General features: G+C 38.9%; 2 protein-coding genes across 8 annotated transcripts in view; one reads left to right on the forward strand and one right to left on the reverse strand.

Annotated features, from left to right (window-relative positions):
* mark4b (MAP/microtubule affinity-regulating kinase 4b) overlaps positions 1-13,150 on the forward strand; it is a 36,268-nt gene extending 23,118 nt beyond the window's left edge. The window contains exons 7-19 of one of the 7 annotated variants that reach the window (XM_046862599.1): positions 246-302; positions 472-708; positions 1,119-1,238; positions 2,252-2,351; positions 2,917-3,026; positions 3,142-3,322; positions 3,472-3,683; positions 4,019-4,122; positions 4,942-5,217; positions 6,113-6,195; positions 7,227-7,271; positions 7,612-7,639; positions 9,921-13,150. In XM_046862599.1, coding sequence (XP_046718555.1) covers positions 246-302; positions 472-708; positions 1,119-1,238; positions 2,252-2,351; positions 2,917-3,026; positions 3,142-3,322; positions 3,472-3,683; positions 4,019-4,122; positions 4,942-5,217; positions 6,113-6,195; positions 7,227-7,271; positions 7,612-7,639; positions 9,921-10,245 — 1,878 coding nt within the window. In that variant the 3' untranslated portion in view covers positions 10,246-13,150. Of the gene's footprint in view, positions 1-245; positions 303-471; positions 709-1,118; positions 1,239-2,251; positions 2,352-2,916; positions 3,027-3,141; positions 3,323-3,471; positions 3,684-4,018; positions 4,123-4,941; positions 5,218-6,112; positions 6,196-7,226 lie in introns of all 7 variants that reach the window. The other 6 variants (XM_046862601.1, XM_046862603.1, XM_046862600.1 and 3 more) reach the window with 6 other exon arrangements.
* Positions 13,151-13,795: 645 nt separating this feature from the next.
* Positions 13,796-17,008, reverse strand: ckmb (creatine kinase, muscle b). Its single transcript, XM_046862811.1, has 7 exons — positions 16,857-17,008; positions 15,632-15,842; positions 15,258-15,412; positions 15,036-15,168; positions 14,651-14,946; positions 14,373-14,562; positions 13,796-14,290 (listed from the first exon to the last, which is right to left on the reverse strand). Exons 2-7 carry the CDS (start codon positions 15,819-15,821, stop codon positions 14,112-14,114), a joined length of 1,143 nt encoding a protein of 380 aa, XP_046718767.1. The 5' UTR covers positions 15,822-15,842; positions 16,857-17,008; the 3' UTR covers positions 13,796-14,111.
* Positions 17,009-21,631: the final 4,623 nt, after the last annotated feature.

Here is a 21,631-nt window from a genome sequence, read left to right on the forward strand (position 1 = left end):
CGCTGCCATAAAAGCAAGGCTTTGCACAAAACCCTGGAGTGTTTTTTTTTTTTTTTTTTTTACCTTTTTTTTTAAAGTAGACTGACCGACTACTTTTTGCTTATTCGGTATATTGTTATATAGTATATAGTATATTGTTTGTATATATTTTTCTTTTTTTCTTGTCATACCAAAAGACAACTGAATGGAATGGTAATGGTTATTTTAATATTCTTTTAGTTTGATCTTTGTATTGTCTGTTTCAGATTGTATCTGCAGTCCACTATTGTCATCAGAAGAAGATTGTTCATAGGGATCTGAAGGTTATTATTGTTTCTGGTGCCGTCTGTTTCTTTGAAAGTTGCATGTTATCATGTTACACATACTTTCAGGTCTTGCATCACATTATTTCTGCTATTTTATCTATTCATACTTGTTCTCTCTCTCTTTCTCCCTCCTTTTTTTCTTTTTCTTTTCATTGCCATGTTTTAGGCAGAAAACCTTCTGCTCGATGCAGATTCCAACATTAAAATCGCAGACTTCGGCTTCAGCAACGAGTTTACACTGGGCAGTAAGCTAGACACGTTTTGCGGCAGCCCACCTTACGCCGCCCCTGAGCTTTTTCAGGGTAAGAAGTATGACGGGCCGGAAGTGGATATCTGGAGCCTGGGGGTCATTCTGTACACACTGGTCAGCGGATCACTGCCTTTTGATGGCCAGAACCTCAAGGTGAGCAAGTTTTCTCCTTGATTTTTCTGCCCACGTTTGATCTGTTTGTGGATCATGATTTATTTGTACATGTTTATGCAGAGCAATCTGACCACCTGGCTGCCTTGGGGCTGTTGTTTGCCCTTGCTTAACCTTACCTGCTAGAATAGTTCAAAGAATTCCTCTCTAAAATGATAAATAAAGCATTGTAAAACCTTTTTTTATGGTCATAAATTACTCTTTACAACGTATGTAGACCTGTGAACTGCTTTTGTCTGGAGAGTATTTTTTTTATATAGGTCAAGAATGTGAATCTTAAATTTTTTTATTTGTATTTATTTATCTTTTTTTTTTGCCATGCCTTAGGGCATGCAGCAGCAAGTTTGGTCAGATGATGTGTTAAAGTCTGGACTCTGTTCTTTTTCCGATAGGAGCTGCGTGAGAGGGTGTTGAGGGGAAAGTATCGAGTGCCATTCTATATGTCCACTGATTGTGAAAGCATTCTACGCAGGTTCTTGGTGCTCAACCCTGCCAAGCGCTGTACCCTAGAGGTAAGGAGGGCACACTGCAGCTAGAGGCGGTAGCGGTGGGAGGTGGTAGCTCAGTCGTTAAGACATTGGACTTGTCATCAAGGTTTCAAATTCCAGCACCACCAAGCTACCACTGCTGGCCCTGCTACCCCTGAACTGCTCAGTTGTAAGTCGCTCTGAATATGGGCATCTGCCAAATGCTATAAACGTGAATGTAAATAAATGTAGAGCTTTGAGTTAGTGTTGTGTTTGTTAGCATCTAGCAAACTCAATGATATACAAAATAAAAAAGGGAGAAACTCACTGCTGCATATCACACAACAAATAATGTAATGTTTTACATTACGTAACAAGTGCAATAGTGTGGAATTTAGTTACAATGGAACTACTGATTATTTGGTTGAATATTCTTTGGTATAGAATAATGTACTAACATAAAAGTGTAAAAGAAGGAAGGAAGGAAGGAAAGAAGGAAGGAAGATCTTTTATACTACTAGACTACAAGTACCATTTAAGTAAACTTTGCTTATTACGTTGATGATAGATTTTTCAGTTAAATAGTCAATGGAACATTAAGTACTGAAGATTACAGGAGGACTAGATGTTTATGACAAGGTTTCTAACAATGTATTTAAAATACATGTGTGTATCTGTGGGCTTTATCAATCTGTGAGGAAATGTGCAGATTAATAAGAGGGGATGAAATATTTCACCTCTGTGAAGAAACTGTTTTTAAAGCTTCAACAGGCACTATTGACTCTGACCACAGGATAAAAATAGAACATAGACCTTGATGATAGAGGAATTTAGGTGGACAAAGCACTATTGGTTACTCTTATCAGCAAGTTATTTGAAGTTAATGCGCTCAGCATAACAGTGTGCAAATGGGACTGTTTTGTCTGATTTAATTTGTTAAATTGCTGTTGGCAAATAAAACTAATCCCTTAACCAGTTTCTAACAAGTTTCAAGCCAACGGCTAGATGCATTTTTGTCTGTGTGGTGTAATTTAGTGCTGTCTGCTTCTCCCCTTTAGCAAATCATGAAAGATAAGTGGATGAATGTTGGCTACGAGGCAGATGAGCTGAAGCCACATGTAGAGCCTGTGGAGGACTACAATGACCCGGACAGGATAGGTAAAAGTTGTCCGTTTTTACATTTGGTTTTTTTTTTTTTTTTTGCCAATGCAGAAAGCTGAAAAAAAGCAGAAAGCATGCTTCTACTGACCCTGATTTAGCATTTTGATCTTTAGATTCTTCTGAAAGTGTTCATTTCCTTGGTGACTGATTTTTAAAAAGGTTTTGGCTTGCAGTGAAGTTCTCAGTGTCCTCAATGAGAAAGAATCATAATATAATGTGTTATCATTTGGGGTTAAATCAGGCTTTTCAAAATATATCATAATGGAAAGCAGGTGGTGGGTAGAAAATCCCGCAAGCAGCCACAAGCTCAAATTTCACTCTCGATCTTATTCTCCTTTCATTTAAAACAGTAATTGATACCTACAAATTCGTCAGACATTTATTTAGTGTGTGCAGTTTTATAAAGTTTTCTCTGTATTTAATCAGGCCTGAGTTTAACTCAAACAAATATGGTGGATCAATAGGAGCTGGGATTGTTTTTACTGCTTGACTCTATCTTTGCCTTTGTCTTTAACTTTGTCTTTATATGTTAACCTGAGTCTCCTTGTTCTTCCCTTTCCAGATGTAATGATAGGGATGGGCTTTTCCCGGGATGAGATCAAGGAAGCACTGACCACTCAGAAGTACAACGAGATCACTGCTACTTACCTGCTGTTGAGTCGCAGGAGCGAGGTGAGTCTCCTGTAATTCCCGTGTGTGCGTGCGTGTGTGTGTGTGTGTGTGTGTGTGTGTGTGTGTGTGTGTGTGAGATAGACTCTTAACTCAACTTTCCTGTTATTCTTTATAGGATGGCAGTGACTCCAGATCAAGTAGTACTCTGTCTTTAGCACGTGCTCGACCCAGTCCAATAACCAATGGTACCAGTAAGCACTCCTCCACCTCCTCATCCAGCTCTGCTTCCACCACCCACAACAAACCCCAACGCAGTGCCTCCACCTATCAACGTCAGAGACGGCACAGTGACTTCTGTAAATCCTCGACTTGACTAAAGACGCGATGTTTTTGCATATACTTTCACTAATCTTTTATAAGATTCATATGTGTTGAATATCACAAATTTTTGTTAGCTCTCTGGTGATCTTTGTTTTTGTTTTGTTTTTTTTGTTTTGTTTTTCAGGTGGTCCTGCAGTGACAACAGCTCACCCTAAACGTAGCCCCACCAGCACAGGAGAGTCAGACTTAAAGGAGGAGCGTTTGGCAACGAGAAAAGCAGGTTGCGGTGTGGTGGGCAGTCGTAGCATCCCGCCCTCCAGCCCTATGGTCAGCACAGCTAACAATCCCAACAAAGCAGAGATCCCTGACCGCCGCAAGGAAGCCGTCGTCGCCTCAGTAAACAAAACAATTTAATCATGTTAAGAATGGCATTAAAGGCTATTAAATTGTAGCTGAATCTACAACAGAATCAAATCTGAGTCATGTAATTTATCTTAAGTCTGATAAATTTTTTATAAATTATGTAAGCCCTTAGTTATTGTTGTTAAAGTAGATCATATTGAAAAAAGGCTGAAATTTAAGAATCAGTGCAGTATGGTAGATATAGGTGCAAGTGTTAAATGTATCAATTGGAAAAACATTTAGGCTGTGACATAAGTATTCACAAAATTTACTAAAATATTAATGCAACCGATGTCCTCAAACCAATTTTTTCCTTTTGTCCCCTTTAGAACAACGTATCAGCAAGTGCCATGACTCGCAGAAACACATATGTATGTACAGACCGCGCCAGCACTGATCGACACTCCTTATTGCAGAACGGCAAGGAGAACAGGTAACATGATTTTTGTTTGTGTGTGTGTGTGTGTACACTCATTATTAAAAAACTTATTAAATGAATTGGCTGCACAGTGATGTTAGTTTTTTGCATCGATAAATAATATTCTGTTTAAGGTCTGCAGATATACTCGCCTCTTCTTCCAGGCTTAAAAAAGAATATCTGGGGTTCCATTGGAGTCAGATTTGTGCTTCAGGGTGTGGGTGGAGGCAGCTCTATTAGTGCAGGGTTATTTAGAGCATTAAATGAAGTGGCCTAAGGCAAGTGGCGTGGCAGAGGCACTGTGTGAGATCTGTTAGTGCAGTGTTAATGTGCAAAGTGAGCATCACTGTTGGGGGGAGAGAGCAGGTTGGTCCAGTTGCCAAGATCTGATAATTAAAGCCCTAAATAGCACTACTGCATCTCAGCAGCCATTCGTATACAGCTCTCTATATATCCCTCTTTAGTCTTTGCTCTCAATCACCATTCCTTCTATTTCTCTACCTTATCATTCCATCTCATGTGCCTCCACATGTTTCCCTGGTACTCACAGTTCCCCGTATTTGTTGTCTAATGATCAAATGCGCAGCCATGTGTGTGTTTTGCTCAGGAGAAATGCCTGTGTCTGTCCTTAGAGAGAACAAGTGAGAGACTGAGAGAGAGAAAGCTCATAGCCGGGTGACTCAGCGCATTCACGCTTGATTAATTTTGACGATGCTGCCTTGCCATTGAAGACCTCATCTGCTTGATATCTTCTCATACCACTCTCAGTACTGCACTCAGTTTGTCATGTGCAACCAATGACTGAATATTTTTGGTTTTTTTTTCTCTCCCCAGCTCACATTCTCACCGTTTACCTCCAGCCTCTCCCTCCACACACAGTATATCTGGGGCGGGGGTGGCTACATCCTCCTCAGCCGAACGTTCCCGCTTGAGTCGAGGCTCAACTGTTCGCAGCACTTTCCATGGTGGCCAGCTCCGGGAGCGCAGGGTGCCTGTACATGCTCCACCAGCCTCCCCCACCTTGTCCCGTGATGCCAGCCCGCTGCCTCACGCCCGCACCCGTGCCACCTCGAACCTCTTTAGCAAACTCACGTCCAAGCTTACACGAAGGTAAGGCGAGACAAGAAACTGCAGGACAAGCATGAACCTGTGGAACTGAAAAAAAAAAGTTGTTTTTAAAGTGGCCTCTGGCGAACTCATCATCTGGTTACATTTCAGTAGTTATTTTTAAGAAAATTGTCAAACAGCTTTTCCTCATGAGTCAAGCTTTTTGTGTATATACCTAATGAACGTTCAAATTAATCATGTTGGAAAATTCTATTTGAATAAACAGACCAGTAGATGAGTTCCCCAGTGTCCACAAACTACACTTATGAGTAGCTCCTTACTGGGTGAACTGTTTGTTCCTTGAATGTTATTTTCTGGGCATGAATGAAGAAAATGCATTTTGCTGATGTGTGTATGCGTTTGAAAAGTTAAATGCGTTCAACTAGAAGAATTATGCCGTTATTATGTTTAATTCAGATGCTCTTAAAGGAAACGTAGATTCTTCTATCAAAGATATTCTCAAAAAAATGCATAATTCCTACCTCTATTACGACCTAAAAACTGAATTTGAGTCCAATATCCCCTTTTTTGTTTGTTTTGGTGTAGTGTGAAATCAACTAACGATAATCTCACAATACAGCAATAACAATAATGCATACACTGCATTAACGCTCCCTCAGTTATCCCTCTTTTATTAACCAAGTGCTTCTAACTCTCCCAGTGCACATTATTGTCTCTTTCTTAGTCTTGGCTGAATTCGGGTGTTTGTCTTTTTTGCTTTTCTTCCTTAGCAGTTAGCTGCGGTCTTATTTCTCTGTCAACTTTTTCTGCTCTCTCTCTCTCTCTCTCTCTCTCTCTCTCTCTCTCTCTCTCTCTCTCTCTCCCTCTCTCTCTGTATTTCTTCTAATTCTTTCTGCCATACTGTCCTCTTTCCTTCCTTTCCCTTTCCATCTCCTAGGGTCAATCTTGACCCCTCTAAGCGTCAGAGCTCAAACAAGTCCGTCTCGGGCTGCCCTCTGCCACATGGATCGAAAACAGTTAGTAAGTTTTCCCATCTTTCCACCTTGCCATCTTTTCCCTCTTTTTGCACACCACACCCATGTTCAGTGCCTCTTTTTTTCGGAACTAAGGAGTAGAGCACCCCCTTGAGGCCGCTGACACTAGCATTTCAGAATACGTCAAACATTGAAAAGTACTGTACATGACACTTGGCTGCATTTATAGTACAATACCTTCCAGGTGAAGCAGAAGGGATGTGCTTGGTTCCTAGGGGCACTGAAACATAGACTCTTTGCTGTGTGTGTTTCTTTTTTTTCCCCCCTCCTCACCAGTCATCCACCAGTGCAGTGGCATGCTTAGTTCAGTTCATATCATGATTCACCATGTGACTCATTTATTAAAAAAAAAAAAGCTCTCTTGACCCATGAAACCATGAAAGTCAGGTGCTTTTTTGAGCTCATTTGATTCATCTCAACAAAATGAATTTGTGGTATCTTGTAGTAAGAGCATTTCCTCTTCACTCTTTGCTGTGTAACCTGATTAATGGGGATTTTAATGGCTAATAGCAACAGACAGGAAGAACTGCACACAACAGTGTCTGGAAGCTGCAAAAGTCTGCAGGCAATACATTCTAAAAGGTTTCTACTGCATTGTTTACTAATGGCTGCTTTGCGCACCAGATGTGTGGGGATGCAAACATTTAAGTCAAACCAAAGCAAATTGGCCCATGTAGAAATCCACATTTAATGTTAATAATGATAATGTATGAATGATAATGCTCATTAAACTAAACTAAGATAAGATAAGATGTTACAGCAGCAAAGAAAAATGTATACAGTTTAGTGTACAATACAGTAGTTACACTTTAGTATATTGCAGTATATTATTTCAGTAAAGATACATATTTTTAGTATAATATGCAGTCTTTTATTTTAGTTATCATTGTGGTTTCTTGTTGGTTTCTCCACCTTGACTTCTTATTAGCAGTGATAAATGGGGTTAATGGAGAGGGTGGGTAGAGTGATGCTCTCTATCAGCTGAATCCTAACTTGAAACTTTGTGTTGTTCTTGAGGGTCACAGACGAACCTGAGAGAGTCTGCAGATCTCCGGTCACAAGGTAAGAGTGCATAGAATTCGTTTGAATGTTTTACATCATTCCAGGCCAAAACAGTAATCACGTTGTCTTAGCTCAGGATAGAAAAATAGGACATGATCCGTTGAGTTTTAAACAGGTCAAGACTATTTCCTGTAGTCCTTCTGTGCACTTTTACTCAAAGTAAAGATTTCAAAGTAGCTGAAAATGCACTTGGGAGACGTTTTTCTGAACACAGATTAAATGTTGAAAGGGCCATTTGTGTGTGTCATGTGTTTCCAGCTATCTTAGATCATATCTGTGTTCACAAAACCGACTCTAACCATTAAAACTGATTCTCTCTCCTCCCCCTCAAACGCCCCAGAAGCAAACTGTCAGGTTAAGAACACCAGGTAATTTTTTTTTAAATATGTGACCTTTGCATATACTTCGAGCATCTATTCTGTGCACTTTGTGTGATGTGCACCAACTGTTACATTGACCTAGCCTTTTAGACCAAACTCCCTTTTTTTCCCATCTGCCCCATCCCCTTTGACCCATACACACATGCTAACTGCAAATTTTCAATTGCTTGAAATGAGAACCCATAAATTGGACATTAACTGAAAGGCCATTGAGGAAATCATTACTATTAACTTGGTGTGGTTTGAAGGTCATGCTGTGTGCTTGAATTTATGGTGTTCATTTGTAGAACTTTGCTACATGCCTGCTGTTTTATTTTTTTTGTTGTTGTTGCCATGGAAGACCAAGAACAAACCCAACTACGTTCATCAACAGAGTCCATGGCTGTGGGTGAACGCAGTTCTGTATCAGTGCTTGATATTGAGCATGTTTAAAATGCAAGTTCGGAGACCTAACGTATCACCTTTTGTATAATATGTTTATATTACATGTTTAACCTGTATTGCATTAAGGGACTAACTGTAAGTATCCCAGTTTTCAGTGAGTGCAAAGAAGTGAGTATATAAAGATATATATATATATATATAGTACCTGTTTGGAAGTTTGGTAACACTTAGTCTTTTATTGTTTTTGAGAGACACATGCATGTTCCTTTTGTTTATATTCAACAAACTAGGTCATTTAACATTATGAAGATGCCATTGGAGAAATCCAGACTGTTAAATATTTCAGATGAAATGCTTTACCATGCCTTAGGTAAAACTCACCAAAGGTGGTGGTGTTTAGGTAAATATTACGTTCTGACTTAGCAAGCCATTTCATCCCAGAGCAGTTCAATTGGATTTGGGTCCGGTGGGCAGGCCATTGGGTTATATGTAACACTCTAGCCGACTGTTTGCTCTCTAAATAATGCTTATAGAGTTTGGACATACGCTTCGGACCATTGTCTTGTTTTACAGTAAAGTTGCTTCCAATTAGCCAGAGTCAAGACCTAATTGGATAGTGTTAAAGTATGAAATGGTAGCCATGTTGGTTTAGAATCCCTTTCACCCAGAGTAAGTCTCCGACTTTTCCTGCTCCAAATCAGCCCTAAACTATTACGCTTCCATCTACATGTTTGACTGTGGGTATGAGGCAGTCTGTTAAATCTTTTCTCCGGTTGTCCATCTTGCATAATTCTTCTCTTGGAGCTAAAAATATCATAGTTCTGTTCACAGATCTTTCTTCCACTCATTGACTGTCCAATTTTTGTGTGTTTTACTTCTTGTATGTGTCTCAAAACCTGAAAAAGACTGGTGTTTTGCATCTTTTGACAGGCACTGTATGCCCGGCAAATCCCAAAAATATTAATTCAGTAAAACCCCATAAAATTAGGAATCTATATTGTAAATTTTGATACGTGATTTTTGTGTGTTGAACTTTCAAAGTGAGATACATATATAATTAGAATATAAATAATAAGTACAGGTAGCCCCCGACTTACGAAATAGTTAGGGACCGGAAAAATGTTTGTAGGTCGATTATTCGTAAGCCGAGAAGAGTGAGAATCTATAATGCGTTCCAAGGAACCCGGAGATAGCTATACCAAGTGATAAATTTGACATTTGTTTAAGATAAAAGCAGTCAATGTTAAATCTATATTACAAAGATGTATATCATTATTTTACTTACCTTAATGTCCACCAGCTGAGCACTACTTTTGCGTTTTTCTGCCGTGGGAAGAAATTAGCAAACACTAAATTCACAACGCAAAAATCACAACACACTGTACAAATACTGTACGGAACACGTCTTCTAACAACGAGGACTTTGCACAGAAGAAAGAGGTATTTCTCGTGGTCCCACAATGCATGCCTGCCAGGCGTTCTTTTTCTTCTCCCTCTGTCTGCGGCCTTGTTAAATCTGAACAGCGTGTGCAGATCTTTAAAGTTTTCTTGGAATTGTGTGTGTGTGTGTGTGTGTGTGTGTGTGTGTGTGTGTGTGTGTGTGTGTGTGTGTGTGTGTGTGTGTGTGATTGATTGATAGTCATAGTTGACTCAATATTTTATTTGTACCATGAAATACCATAAAATGTTTTCGATATCAACTTGCTCCAAAAAACTACTAGGTAAAACAGTGAGTTTGTGAAATTGTCTATATCAGAACATGTTACTTCATTCTCTTGCATGGTTTCTAACATTTATCTCCCACCTCCCCCAACCACCCCTCCCCCGTTCACCCTTCATCCTCCCATCTCCCGAAACATCCCCTTCCTCTTTTTCTCTCTAACAGTCGCCATCTATCTGGGTATCAAAAAGCGCCAGAGCCCCGGCCCCCCCGATGCGGCTGGGATGTGAAGGTGCAGAGCGCGCGGGACCCAGCCGAAGTGGTGTTGGCAGTTCGTGAGGCGGCACAGGGCTGCGGTTGCCAGGTGCATCAAGCGGGTCCGTTCCTCCTCTCCTGTACACACGGTGCTGCCGGCTCCCGAGTGGCTTTCGAGGCTGAAGTAGGCCATCTCCCTACAGAGGTCAACGGGGTCCGCTTCAAGCGCCTATGGGGGGCGCCACTTGCTTTCCGGGACATTGCTACCAAAGTGTCCAAAGAGCTAGAACTCTAAGTAGGGGTTTGAGGGTATGAGAGCAAAGCAGGGGGGTAAAATACTAGGAATCTCCCTACGCCACCTGCACTTTCTGTGGGCTCGTACAGACTCTAAAACAAACATGGAGAACTTTATGGCTGCCACATCCAGCCCCTGCTGAAAGAAATACCCTCCCCACTGATTCCTAATCTGTGTCTTAGCCAAGCTATTTGCAATTCCAGTTTTGACAGACATTTATCGTCACCACGGCGCCTCGGCTCTTCATGTCATTTCCTTTTAACAGCTGCTATTTCATACATGTTGGACGTTCTTTTTATTCCTTTAAACCGTGCACCATCCTGAACACTTTGATTATAACACACGTCCTGAAGACCAGTTCTTTTATGCGCATTTTATATGAACATTTCTGTGGATCAAAAACAGCCTAAACTCGGGTTTAAAGAGCTGCCTAATAGGAATGAAAAGCTTTATAAGCCTGTGTGATGTGGGGATAGGTGATGGCTGCTCTTCTGAGCCACTAACATTGTAGCCTTTATGGCTTTTTTTCTGCGTTTCAGCAGTTGTTCTCAGTAATGCAACTTCTGTTGTTGTTGTTCTTGTTGTTCAGTAGCACTTTAGGGTTGAGTGAGCATCACGTGTTTTTTTTTTTTATTATTATTATTAAACTGTTTTTCCCCATAAATGGTACACTGCACCCGTCAAGCCAAGTCAAGACGCAACACTCCTTCTGTTGTTCCGTAAGTATTATGCTGTCAGGAATCCTCTGTTACACAGCCAAAAGGGGTCAATGCTAAATGGACATGAGACGGCAGCTTTCTGTCGATTTGGTAGAACTTTAAACAAGGAAACGAGTACATGCACTGTGCAAAATTGATTGATTGTTCAGCATTTGTTTGAAACCCTGGAGTGTGCAAATTGTAGCCTTGGAGTCATCTAACCTTTGTGGATGTACTATATTTTTTGATAATGTGACAAGTGTTGGGGTGCTAAAACATCTGCCAAATTATCCTGTGATTATAATTTTAGTAATGTTTGACGTAAATTACTTTGTATTCGTAGCTCAAAAAAGGCTTCTTTGAGTCAGTGTCATTAGAACCGTGTGCTGTAGTTGGGCTGATGTAGTGAGTTAGGGTGTGAAAAGATGTACCGTCCAGTACCAGCTATTCTTTATGGGATTCTAGCTGTACAATTTCTATGAGCACTGTTCTGAAATGTTTCACTAAGGCACAAGGGCTATCTAAAGAGAGTACTATTCAAATTTAATTTATCAATTTGCATAAAAAAAAAGCTATTATATTGTGAACCACAATCGACTACCAAGATAATTATTTCCGCTGACCTCCTGCAACCTTTAAAAGAATCGTCACAGTTTAACAAACTTCTTACTTGTTAATCTATCAAAACTGCATCATTTTAGCGAGAGAATGCATATTAAATATACTCAAATTAATTAAATATTTCTTTCGAGGTTATTTTAGCAAATAGTTTTATTCTGTTGGAAAAATCATTTAGCTTCATTAATAAAATGCTTAAATTGACCTTCTAATAGAATACTACCGTTTTAAACTTATAATAATCCGTCAGTAAATATCTATAAATTATAATTATTGTCTCATAGTAAAAAATATTTTATACATTTGCTTATAAAAAATTTAAAAATCAATGTAAAACCCATTTCTTTGATACAGGCTTTAGTGTAAAATGGCTCGGGTTTCATAGGCTTGCTCTTTATTGGTTCCCTGTACTGGTGGTGTTGATCCATGGGTTATATGACATAACCAGTGGGTTATCATGGATGCCAGAATGTGCCAGTTCATGTTTACAATCAAGGTGCATTTACATTTCACAGCTCAGTCCATCTCTTTAATGATTTGGTTTCTTGCTGATACAATTAGTTAACACCAAAATCCTTGGATTACATAGAAATAACTTTGCCCTTGACTTCATAAAGGATCCATAACGAAGATTTTAAATTGTTCAAAGTTTGAACTGTCTCAAGAAGTGATGATGGAAGTCAATAGTGAAAACCCTCATGTCCATGAAAGCATATGAATCATCTCTGTTCTATCAGAATGTGTGTGGGTGTGTGTGTATACATGTATGTGATTGTGTGATGGGAGAATTGAAATTCCGAATGGAAATATAAAACACTGTGTGGCTTTTGGTCTGTAGTTAAATTACACAAGTAGTCTTAACCCCTTAAACTAGCAGGCTATGTGAACAGGTCCAGCTAGAAATTCTTTACTCCTGTATGTTCCTACATTTCCTCTGGTTTTACAGTAATCACAAAATAATTCATAATAGTTACAATATAGAAATGTGATTAAGGGGTTAAGTACTCACAACAATGTTACATTAAGTCACTGTTTCACAAACCAGTTTTTGGGGATCCCTAATGCCCCACATTTTGCTCCATCATAACTCCCAGTACACCTGGAGAACCTTGAATACCTGTGAACTGAGGACTGGTTTGGTAAACACTACAGTACGTGCTATTTTCACTATATATGTCAGTAGACTAATACAAAAATAATAGCCTCTGCTGGTCACATGGCTTGTCATGAAATTAAAATCTGAAGTAGCCTTACTTACCCTGAGCAAAAAATACCCCCCTTTAAATTACACACAGTATCAAGGACATGTTTTTTTTTGCTTTGGTTTTTGTTTTATTCAATTTTAATCAGGTTGTGTTCAACAAAATATCGTACTGGTTAAAAAATAAGTTATCTCCTGAGGTCTATCATCGCCTTCTGTCTTTTCTCCTCCTGCAAGGCTAACTGACTGTATAAATGTGTAAAATTGTGTAGGTAAATTATGATTTCATTTTGTTCTTTTTAAAAGTTTTAGATTATTTTTCTTGCCTGTACATGTACAGAAAGGGGAACAGTTGATGTGACTGAGGAATAAACTCGTTGACTTTAAAGCCTGTCTGTGTTTTGTGTTCACAGCTAACACTGGTACAAAATCAATGCCAGTATAAAAAAAAATGTGAATTAAATAAAGCAATAATATTTTTAAGTAAGTAACTCCAGAATAGGATGGTAGCATGACAAAGGAAAAAAAAACATAGGCTCAGGAAGTCGTAGCTCCAAGTAAAGCTGGTCTGTATCTAAGTACAATGATAAGTTTTAATATAAATGTAAACATTTCCAAACGCAATAATTATATTATTGTGATGGTTTTGGAATTATACCATCTGAGCACTTCTGTTTGTGGTTCATTTCTATTTAGATATAGTGACTGTTATTTTTTTATTGTTATAAGAGTGAGGCCTTGCGCCCTATAGGTGGGGGGAATGGGGTCAACCCGGATGCCACGCCTATCAATAGAAATGTTTTATTACAGGATAAAGGTGATCACTTCGAATTATTCTTTGCTTTAAACGCTTGCAAATGTAATTAAAGTTCAAAATATATTAATATTATAATTCTTATGAGATATATAGCAATAGGAGATCAGTTTGAGATATGCTCAGATCTAGAACAAATCCTGTTAATAATTCCCATTTTTATTAATACCAGGTTTGTAGCTACACATGAGCTAAAATTATGAGGCACAACACAAAGAGTTGATTGTATCATGGGGCTTTTAATTACTTTGTACAACCAAAACAAAGGTGAATACAGCACAGTCAGAGTTTCCTGATCTATGCGGCAATTTGATCCCAAGATGTTACAGGAAGAATGGAAAAGATGGCAGGGTAAATAGCAGAGAAAAGTAAATGGTTAATGGGGAAAAGATGAGCGATGTAAAGTAAGAAAGAGAGGGAGCAGGATGGAGTGTCTCTTAGAAATGTCAATCAGCAGCACTTCTCCTGCTTGTTTGCTCCTTGGATGGTAAGGTTACTCATAAGAACATATACAAAAAGGAACACTACTTCCAGTTTACTTCTGGGCAGGGATCATGTCATCGATGGACTCGCCCTTCTCCAGCTTCTTCTCCATCTCAACCATGAGCTTCACACCATCAACCACCAGCTGTACCTGCTGCACTTCAGATGAACCCAGACGGTCAGCATTGGAGATGTCGAACACTCCACCGACGGAAGCGGTGTCCACACCACCTGGACAAGGAAAAAAAGGGTCAATCAGTTTGAAGTATTTAGTTGAGATGTTTTAGCTGTTTGCAATAATAACAGTGTATACCTGTGCCACGTTTCTGCAGACGGAGTCTGGTCAGAATCTCCTCAAATTTGGCATGTGTGCTGAGCTTGGGCAGCTTGACGTGCACACCACCACGCAGACCAGTACCCAGGTTAGAGGGGCAGGTCAGGATGAAACCAAGATGTTCGTTCCACATGAATCCATGGTTGTGCTTCTTGAAGATCTCCTCAATCTGTGTAAGTGCAGAACAAAGATCTTGAATTAATGAGTTCTATTCAAAGGAAATAAAGCTAATATTTTTACATTTCTGGTTGCCTTACTCTCTGCAGACCAACGCAGAACCTTTTGAAGACCTCCTTCATGTTGCCACCCTTCTGCATGGAAATGACACGCAGATGGTCCTCTTCATTTACCCAGACCAGGAAGGTCTTGTTGTCATTGTGCCAGATGCCTCTTGCATCAGGCCAGTCACGAGCCATACCGGCAGCCAGCAGCAGTGGAGATACAGGCTTGTCAAACAGGAAGTGGTCAGCAATCAGCTGTTCCTGCTCATGATCAGTCATGTCCTTCAGGGGGTAGTATTTGCCCTTGAACTCACCATCCAGGCTGGTCAAAGCTGTTAAAGGAAAGAGGAACAAATGTTCATTTTTTTTACCAGTCACACAGACCTGTAAATAGCTGGTGGTCGACATGGCTGAGACTCACCCTCAATGGACAGCTTCTCCACAGCTCTACGCTCACCACGGCTGTTGTGGGGGGGCAGGGTGTAACCCTTGATGCTGCGGCCAGTACGTACACGGCTGCTCAGCACGTAGTTGGGGTCAAGATCATCACCACCCTACATAAAAATGGGGCAGAGGATATCATGTAAAAAACAAAAAAAATTACATTGATTTTAAATAAACTATTGTGTGTATTTTTCCACACCTTCAGGTTCTCCCAGTTCAGATCAGTGTGGTGCTTGTCAGTGGGCTTGTAGCCACCATGACGGTCAGAAATGATAGGGTCAAACAGATCTTTGAAGACCTCATAGGACTCCTCATCACCAGCAACACAACCGACGGTCATAATAAAAGGATGACCTGAATACAGAATAAAAAATATGGCATGACTCATGAAACACTATAAGAATTTAGATTCCTCTTACAATGCAATTGATCTATAATTTGATGTTAAATTAATTTAATTGGATATCATATCTTTATAAGCCGTATTGTAGTAACCCAAATTATGCTGGTAGTGTAAAAAGAGATGGAATGGTGCATTGTTTAGACCAATTGTATTTGTACAGGCCTTCTTACCAGGGTTGTCCACACCAGTCTGGATGCAGTCATCAAGGGTGAAGCCACTTGGGGTAGACTTTCCTCTCAGCTTGTCATAAATCTCCTTGTTCAGTACCTTGGCCATATGGTTGTTGTGCTGGGAGAGGTCAGGGTACTCCTCCAACATAGGAAACTTCATCTTGTAGTCATTGTGGCAGTTCTTAGTCATGATTGCACTTTTTTAGATAAGCTGGAAAAAACACATGGGTAAGAGTTGATGTACATTTGTAAACTTTTTTTTTGTTTGTTTTTGCCAACATAGACCTACAATTATACGTAGTGGACAGTGGTGACATATTTGTGCCTTGTGTTAACCTGTGTGCTCCAGCAACTACATTTCTGGTTAACTGAAACCAACGTTTCATATTACTGCATAAAAGTGGTTGGGGCATGGTCCACATGCTTATATGTATCGGACCACAGATGATATTTTTAGCATGTGTGCAAACTCCAGCTAGCACATACACTTCTCTTATTTCTGTGCTGGATAGTATGTATAAATATATGGCCCAAGGTTAGAACTCTATCCAAATTAGAAAACAAGATTTTTCACCATTAACAAACAATATTCCAACTACTGTTGATGGTTGAAGAGATTATCATATCCCAAGAGCACAATTACTTTTAAGTAAAAGTAAATACACAATAATTCATTATTGCCCTTCCTCCATAACAGCCAGCCTTGCATAACAGGTGTCACACACACACACACACACACACACACACACCCTCACACTCACACGCACCCTCACACACACCTAATTCTAGCTGTAGATGGTAAGACCACTCCAGCTGTTCTTAGATATTTATATAGAAGAATTGGACTATCTGTGGCACACTTTATCCCCTTAAATTCAGTGTATTATACAGTTATTTATCTTAAAACATCAGTTATTAACATCTATACATCATTCAAGTAATTAATCTAGATAAATTAATGGGAAATGTGTTAGTTACAAGAGTGAGACGTTTGTCTTTGGGAGTTTAAAGGGTTAAATGCTTGGACTATTTCATATTGTGAACAATAATGGTCTAATACTGGTTTCAATATATAACCAAATATTTTTTTTCCATCAGGAAATCATTTATATATTTCTTTTTAGCAGTTAATGTTGAAAGCTGAAAAACTCACTATAAACTGCTTTGAGCACAAACATTCCCCAATTCCCACATGCTTCAATCTGTAGAGTCACCATTGTTTTACCTGCAGGAGAGAACAAGGTAACAGTCCTTGGGATCAGATCCTGTTCACCAAAGCCAATGTAGGGGTTGCCCAGCTCTTCAAAATGTCAGACCTTGGTTTATATACTCCAATGCTTAATGCCCATTGGTTGCACAGGCCATGCATGCTCTTATTCTATTGGAGATTTGCACACTCAGTTAGGAGGCATGTATTCTAAAAGGAAAGAACCTACATTACAACACCAGAGACAGGGTGACAGCTGTTTCCACCAATGTTCTTTCTGCTTGTCCCTTTGGCTAAGGAACTTGGTGGGAGAAATTCCCAGAGAAATACAAAACCAACATTTCCTGTCTTTAAGATTTTATAACTGTTAAGGCATGTGTTGATTTTTTTAAAATTCAACTATTACTAGGTTCAGCATGACCTTAAAAGTGTAACTCTGGGCTCTTTTTTTTTTTTTCCTCTACTCAGTAGAGGCTAACTGGGGCTCATTTATTTATAGCATTTTCTCATTTGACACATGCTTCTTAGTGACCTGGAACTGAAGCAGAGTGCACTTCAAGCATGTAGCTGATCAGTTCAGGGATAAGGGCCTGACATTGGGTTAGCTAAAACTTAGATCAACCTTAGCTCAGCCTTGCATGAGCTATCACATAGTTTTCATAGCTATAGTCAACTGTTGGAGCACAGGTGTCCATAGAATTTGGTCTTCTGAAATCAGAATATTACTTGCTGCCTGATTTGTCCTTTACTTGAATCTTTTAATGTATGCATTTGATTTGTTAGCATCTATGAGGAATTTTCAGATCTAAAAAAAAATGTTTGGAAACACTATATACCCTGCACCTCAGTTTGGACAGAGTTTGCAGCAGCCGGAAAGCTTTTCTAAACATAAAAGCTTGACTGAATGTGAACTTCCTTCCCCTATACAATTATAATTTAAAAGTGATGTTAATTCCCTACATCTTGCTGATCTCCTGAAGCAGCAGAAGCTATCCAAAGTACTTTTGCTAATTTCAGGCAAAATGACAAATTATTTTCTGATATTCTTCCAGACTTTGACATGCTGTTAAAGAGAACAGTAATAATACAAACACTATATAGTAGGTGTTGATATCCAAAATAAAATATTTTTCATGATTTGTATTGTAAATGCATTGGCAAAAGTCTGTGTGATGACCACCAATGGACAGGAATCTCATCTCATAACATATTTCCTCACTTATGCTGAGGGCTTCAGGGATCACCAGGGTCATGGTCTAGGACAAAGCAAATATTAAAATCAAATGAAGAAATTCATAGCTTGTAGTCATTATCATAGATGTTTGACCTACTTAGTAATCATTGTATATTAGTGTGCTTCATTATAAATACTTTGTTTAATCCTGTAATATTTTCTTATAAATATTTTTTTATTAATTTCTAGACTAGTGCTACATAAATGTACATTTTTTATTATTTGTTTGTTTGTTTATTGTTGTTTTTATTACCTATACATTTTATCAATGGTAGTAGTGAGAAGAAAGTTGGAATTTTGCCAAAATAATCTGGATACCATTAAGTATTATAACATCAACTGTTATATGTGCTTGCAAAACAGAGCATATTGCCCTATCAGTGGTTTAGATATGTGACACTTTTACTATGTCACAGTTGTTCTTAAATTAATAGTTCATGAGAATCTGTCGCTACCATAAAACTTGGAATGAAACATTTATGTCTACATTTATAATTACAACTTTTAAATACTATGATGCATGGACACCTGTGTGCATAGTGCACATTTTAAGGTACATAATATTGGGCTTTTTTCAAACAATTTCCATGCATTTACAATTGCTGAAAAAGCCTGCAAGTGAGCCAAAAGGGAAAACATGTAACTTGGTCCACTGTGAGGAATAATTCAATAACTGTTTGCATTATGCTATGTATTGTATTAACTGTGATTTGTCGAATTTATAGCATGGTTCACAGCACAGTAGTGAATATACGCCTGCAATTATTAGAGGAAACAATCGGTTCTAACAACATACATTCTTTTTTAGATTCTTGACTTGCACTTTTGATCTTCGAGGCCACAGTTCTATGCAAAGGAAGGAGATGTAATGAAGCTGAAACATGCTTATGTGCCAGTGCTTGCATCTAAAATAAGTAACCAATAGGTTTCATCTGTCTGGCATTAAGGATGAATTGATGCATACTGATATAAGTTGTAGGGGATGACTGAATTTGTGGGGGTCGACATCTCTGCAGGAATTCCACTGTCCCTTTTCATACAACAAAGCTCTTGATAGAGAATTTGTGAGATCTTTTCCGGGCCAGAAGACTTCTCAGTGCATACTGTGCATACTTGTGCTGGTCTGAAGAATCACATTTTTGCTTTCACAAACCTGAACCTGAGCTCCAAAGCACTCAAATCTGGATTTCTTCTTAAACTACACACATTTACATTAAAGGAAAAACTGTAAAAAAAAAAAAAAAAAACATGAAAATCTGAAAATCTGTCTACACATTTGCAAATGTTAATGAAACTGTAAAATCAGTTTAAAACTCATTTGATTGTGATGACAAAATCTTCTGACATTAGTTTTTTTTTTCTTCTGTCCTTGCCCTAGATTCTTACAACATTTAAAATTCAGATGATTGCATAATGTGAGATATATTTAGCCTATTATGTTTGGTACTGTCCTCTTGCATTTGCAGGTCATTCTGTGTGAGGCAAATACATACAGTGTGTGACTTATATACATGTAGGTTGTCTCAAGCCTGTGCTGCACTCAGAACATTGGAAACTACGTTTGCCAAAACAGCATCCAATTTAGCACCCACTGATAAACGTGTCTCACACACACACTTCTAGTAACCAGAGACATAGCTTTTAGTCTGCTGCTTCTTTATTTAACTCTGTATTGCGTAAGTATGCTTGAGCACATTATGTAATATTATTAGCAAGTTTGCTTTACAATTAAATACAATACTGGTTGTTTCTTGAATAATATATGTTGATACAAGAACTATTACATGTCTATTACATGTTATTGTATCCAAATAGTCCAAACATGTATCTGCACACACCATTTCATTTGGCATGGAAGCATCTTCCATTGAAATTTGAGTCTGCCCAATGCCTTGTCGTGTTACCAGTGCTATGTTTAGTGCTGGGTCGCAAAGTCGTCCATTTCCCCGTGACAGTCCCCCCTGATTGAATTGCTTTGACTCAGCTCTGGTACAGACCATGCACCTATTCATTGGACCTTCCAGTAACCCCAGGTCTTGCAGATCAGAGTAACCAGCTAATCATGTTCACAGTGCAATGAAATTCCCTTTATAATTGAGCTGCCTGCTCACAGTTTTGTGTGTTTGAATCAGTAGTACCCTGGGCTATTTAAAAGTCATATGTAAGTGCTAAGCTGCCAGACACTGTATAGCAGTGTAACATCCTTACACATATGCTGTACAGAACATAGTACAAGACATGCATGTTTTTTTTTGTTCATACACTCTTTCCAAAGATTGAGCTCAGCAGAGCTGGCCAGTATGCACACTATCAGCTGTGCACTGAGAAATACTTGGTTCACAGTAAGGCTTGACACATATGCATTAAAACATTCCCCATGCTTAGCACCTCTCTTTCACATCATCTAACACATGTGCTATGGAAAATAATGGCTCTTCCCCCAGCTCTCTCTCATCACCTAAATGAAATAAAACACTGAAGGGTGTTTAGAGGTAAATAAAGTCCCCCAGAACTAGAAAAGTCACAGTGCGAATAAAAGCATGCAACAAAAAACTAAAATACATGCAAAATATAAACAAAATTAAAAAATAAACGTTAAACTTGGACAGATTCATTCATTACCATCTACACAGTTTAAATGATATTCACTCAACAAAAATTGGTACATAACAAATATGTTTTGAATTTGCATTTTTGACCATACAGTTTTTTTTTATTGCCATTCTACTGAAATTTGATATTTGATCCTTGATTTTGTTCTCTGGTCAGATAGGTGAATAAGTGAAAGTTACCGGTGGCTTTTTTGACCCAGGCTGCCCTTTGGAGCTGTATCACTCCCTCCCACTGTCAGACTGTCCTTGTATGGCATGATCTCTCACAATCCCTGTGCCAAGCAGCTGAACCATCAATCAGCCCTGCCTTGTATATCTCCTTAGCCACACCTGCTCTCTACCATCATAGTCTCCCACAGTGTTCGGCACATATGCCATGTCAATGCTCTGTCTTCTTTCTTTCAGCAGAGTCGACACAGCCAATTACTTAAACCCATACTGTTTCTAGTTCCCAAAACCACGTATGTTTGCTTATGTCCTGTTGCTTGTTGTCATGTAGTTTTTAAAAAAAATGTCCATTATGAGTTAGACTTATCTGTACTCTTACCCCTGAGAGCAAGCATCTCACTGGTAGTGTTGATACCAGTGGTGTGTCTTGACTAGTAGCACTAAGGCTTGTCATGATAAGCAAATCTGACAGGGACAAGCTAATGCCGATCAATTCACTCGTCTGGCCCTCCTTAAGCTGCTTTGGTGAGTGTTGCTAGTGAGACGTCACTGAGGCATTCCACGCCTAACATTATCAAAAAAACACCTCCTACCATTTTGACTGCAACCCAGGAAACTAGTCTTACTGGTCTACATTATATAATAGACAAGTTACCTGGGTATTATTTGAAGGATATTCTGATAGACCAAAAACAAAGCAATAAATCTACTCAATACAAAGGCACTGGACTGACAAACACAAACAGAAAACAGTTGGCACAATAATGCAGCTTTGCTGC

Source organism: Silurus meridionalis, chromosome 12 (assembly GCF_014805685.1).
Source record: "Silurus meridionalis isolate SWU-2019-XX chromosome 12, ASM1480568v1, whole genome shotgun sequence".
Taxonomy (NCBI): Eukaryota; Metazoa; Chordata; class Actinopteri; order Siluriformes; family Siluridae; genus Silurus; species Silurus meridionalis.

Excerpts from the sequence above, each read along its gene's own strand:
- ckmb (XM_046862811.1), bottom strand. The coding sequence starts at position 15,821 with ATGACTAAGAACTGCCACAATGACTACAAGATGAAGTTTCCTATGTTG. Across the intron at positions 15,413-15,631 it reads GACTGGTGTGGACAACCCTG|GTCATCCTTTTATTATGACC; the intron begins GTAAGAAGGCCT and ends TTCTGTATTCAG. Across the intron at positions 14,291-14,372 it reads TCTGCAGAAACGTGGCACAG|GTGGTGTGGACACCGCTTCC; the intron begins GTATACACTGTT and ends TTCCTTGTCCAG.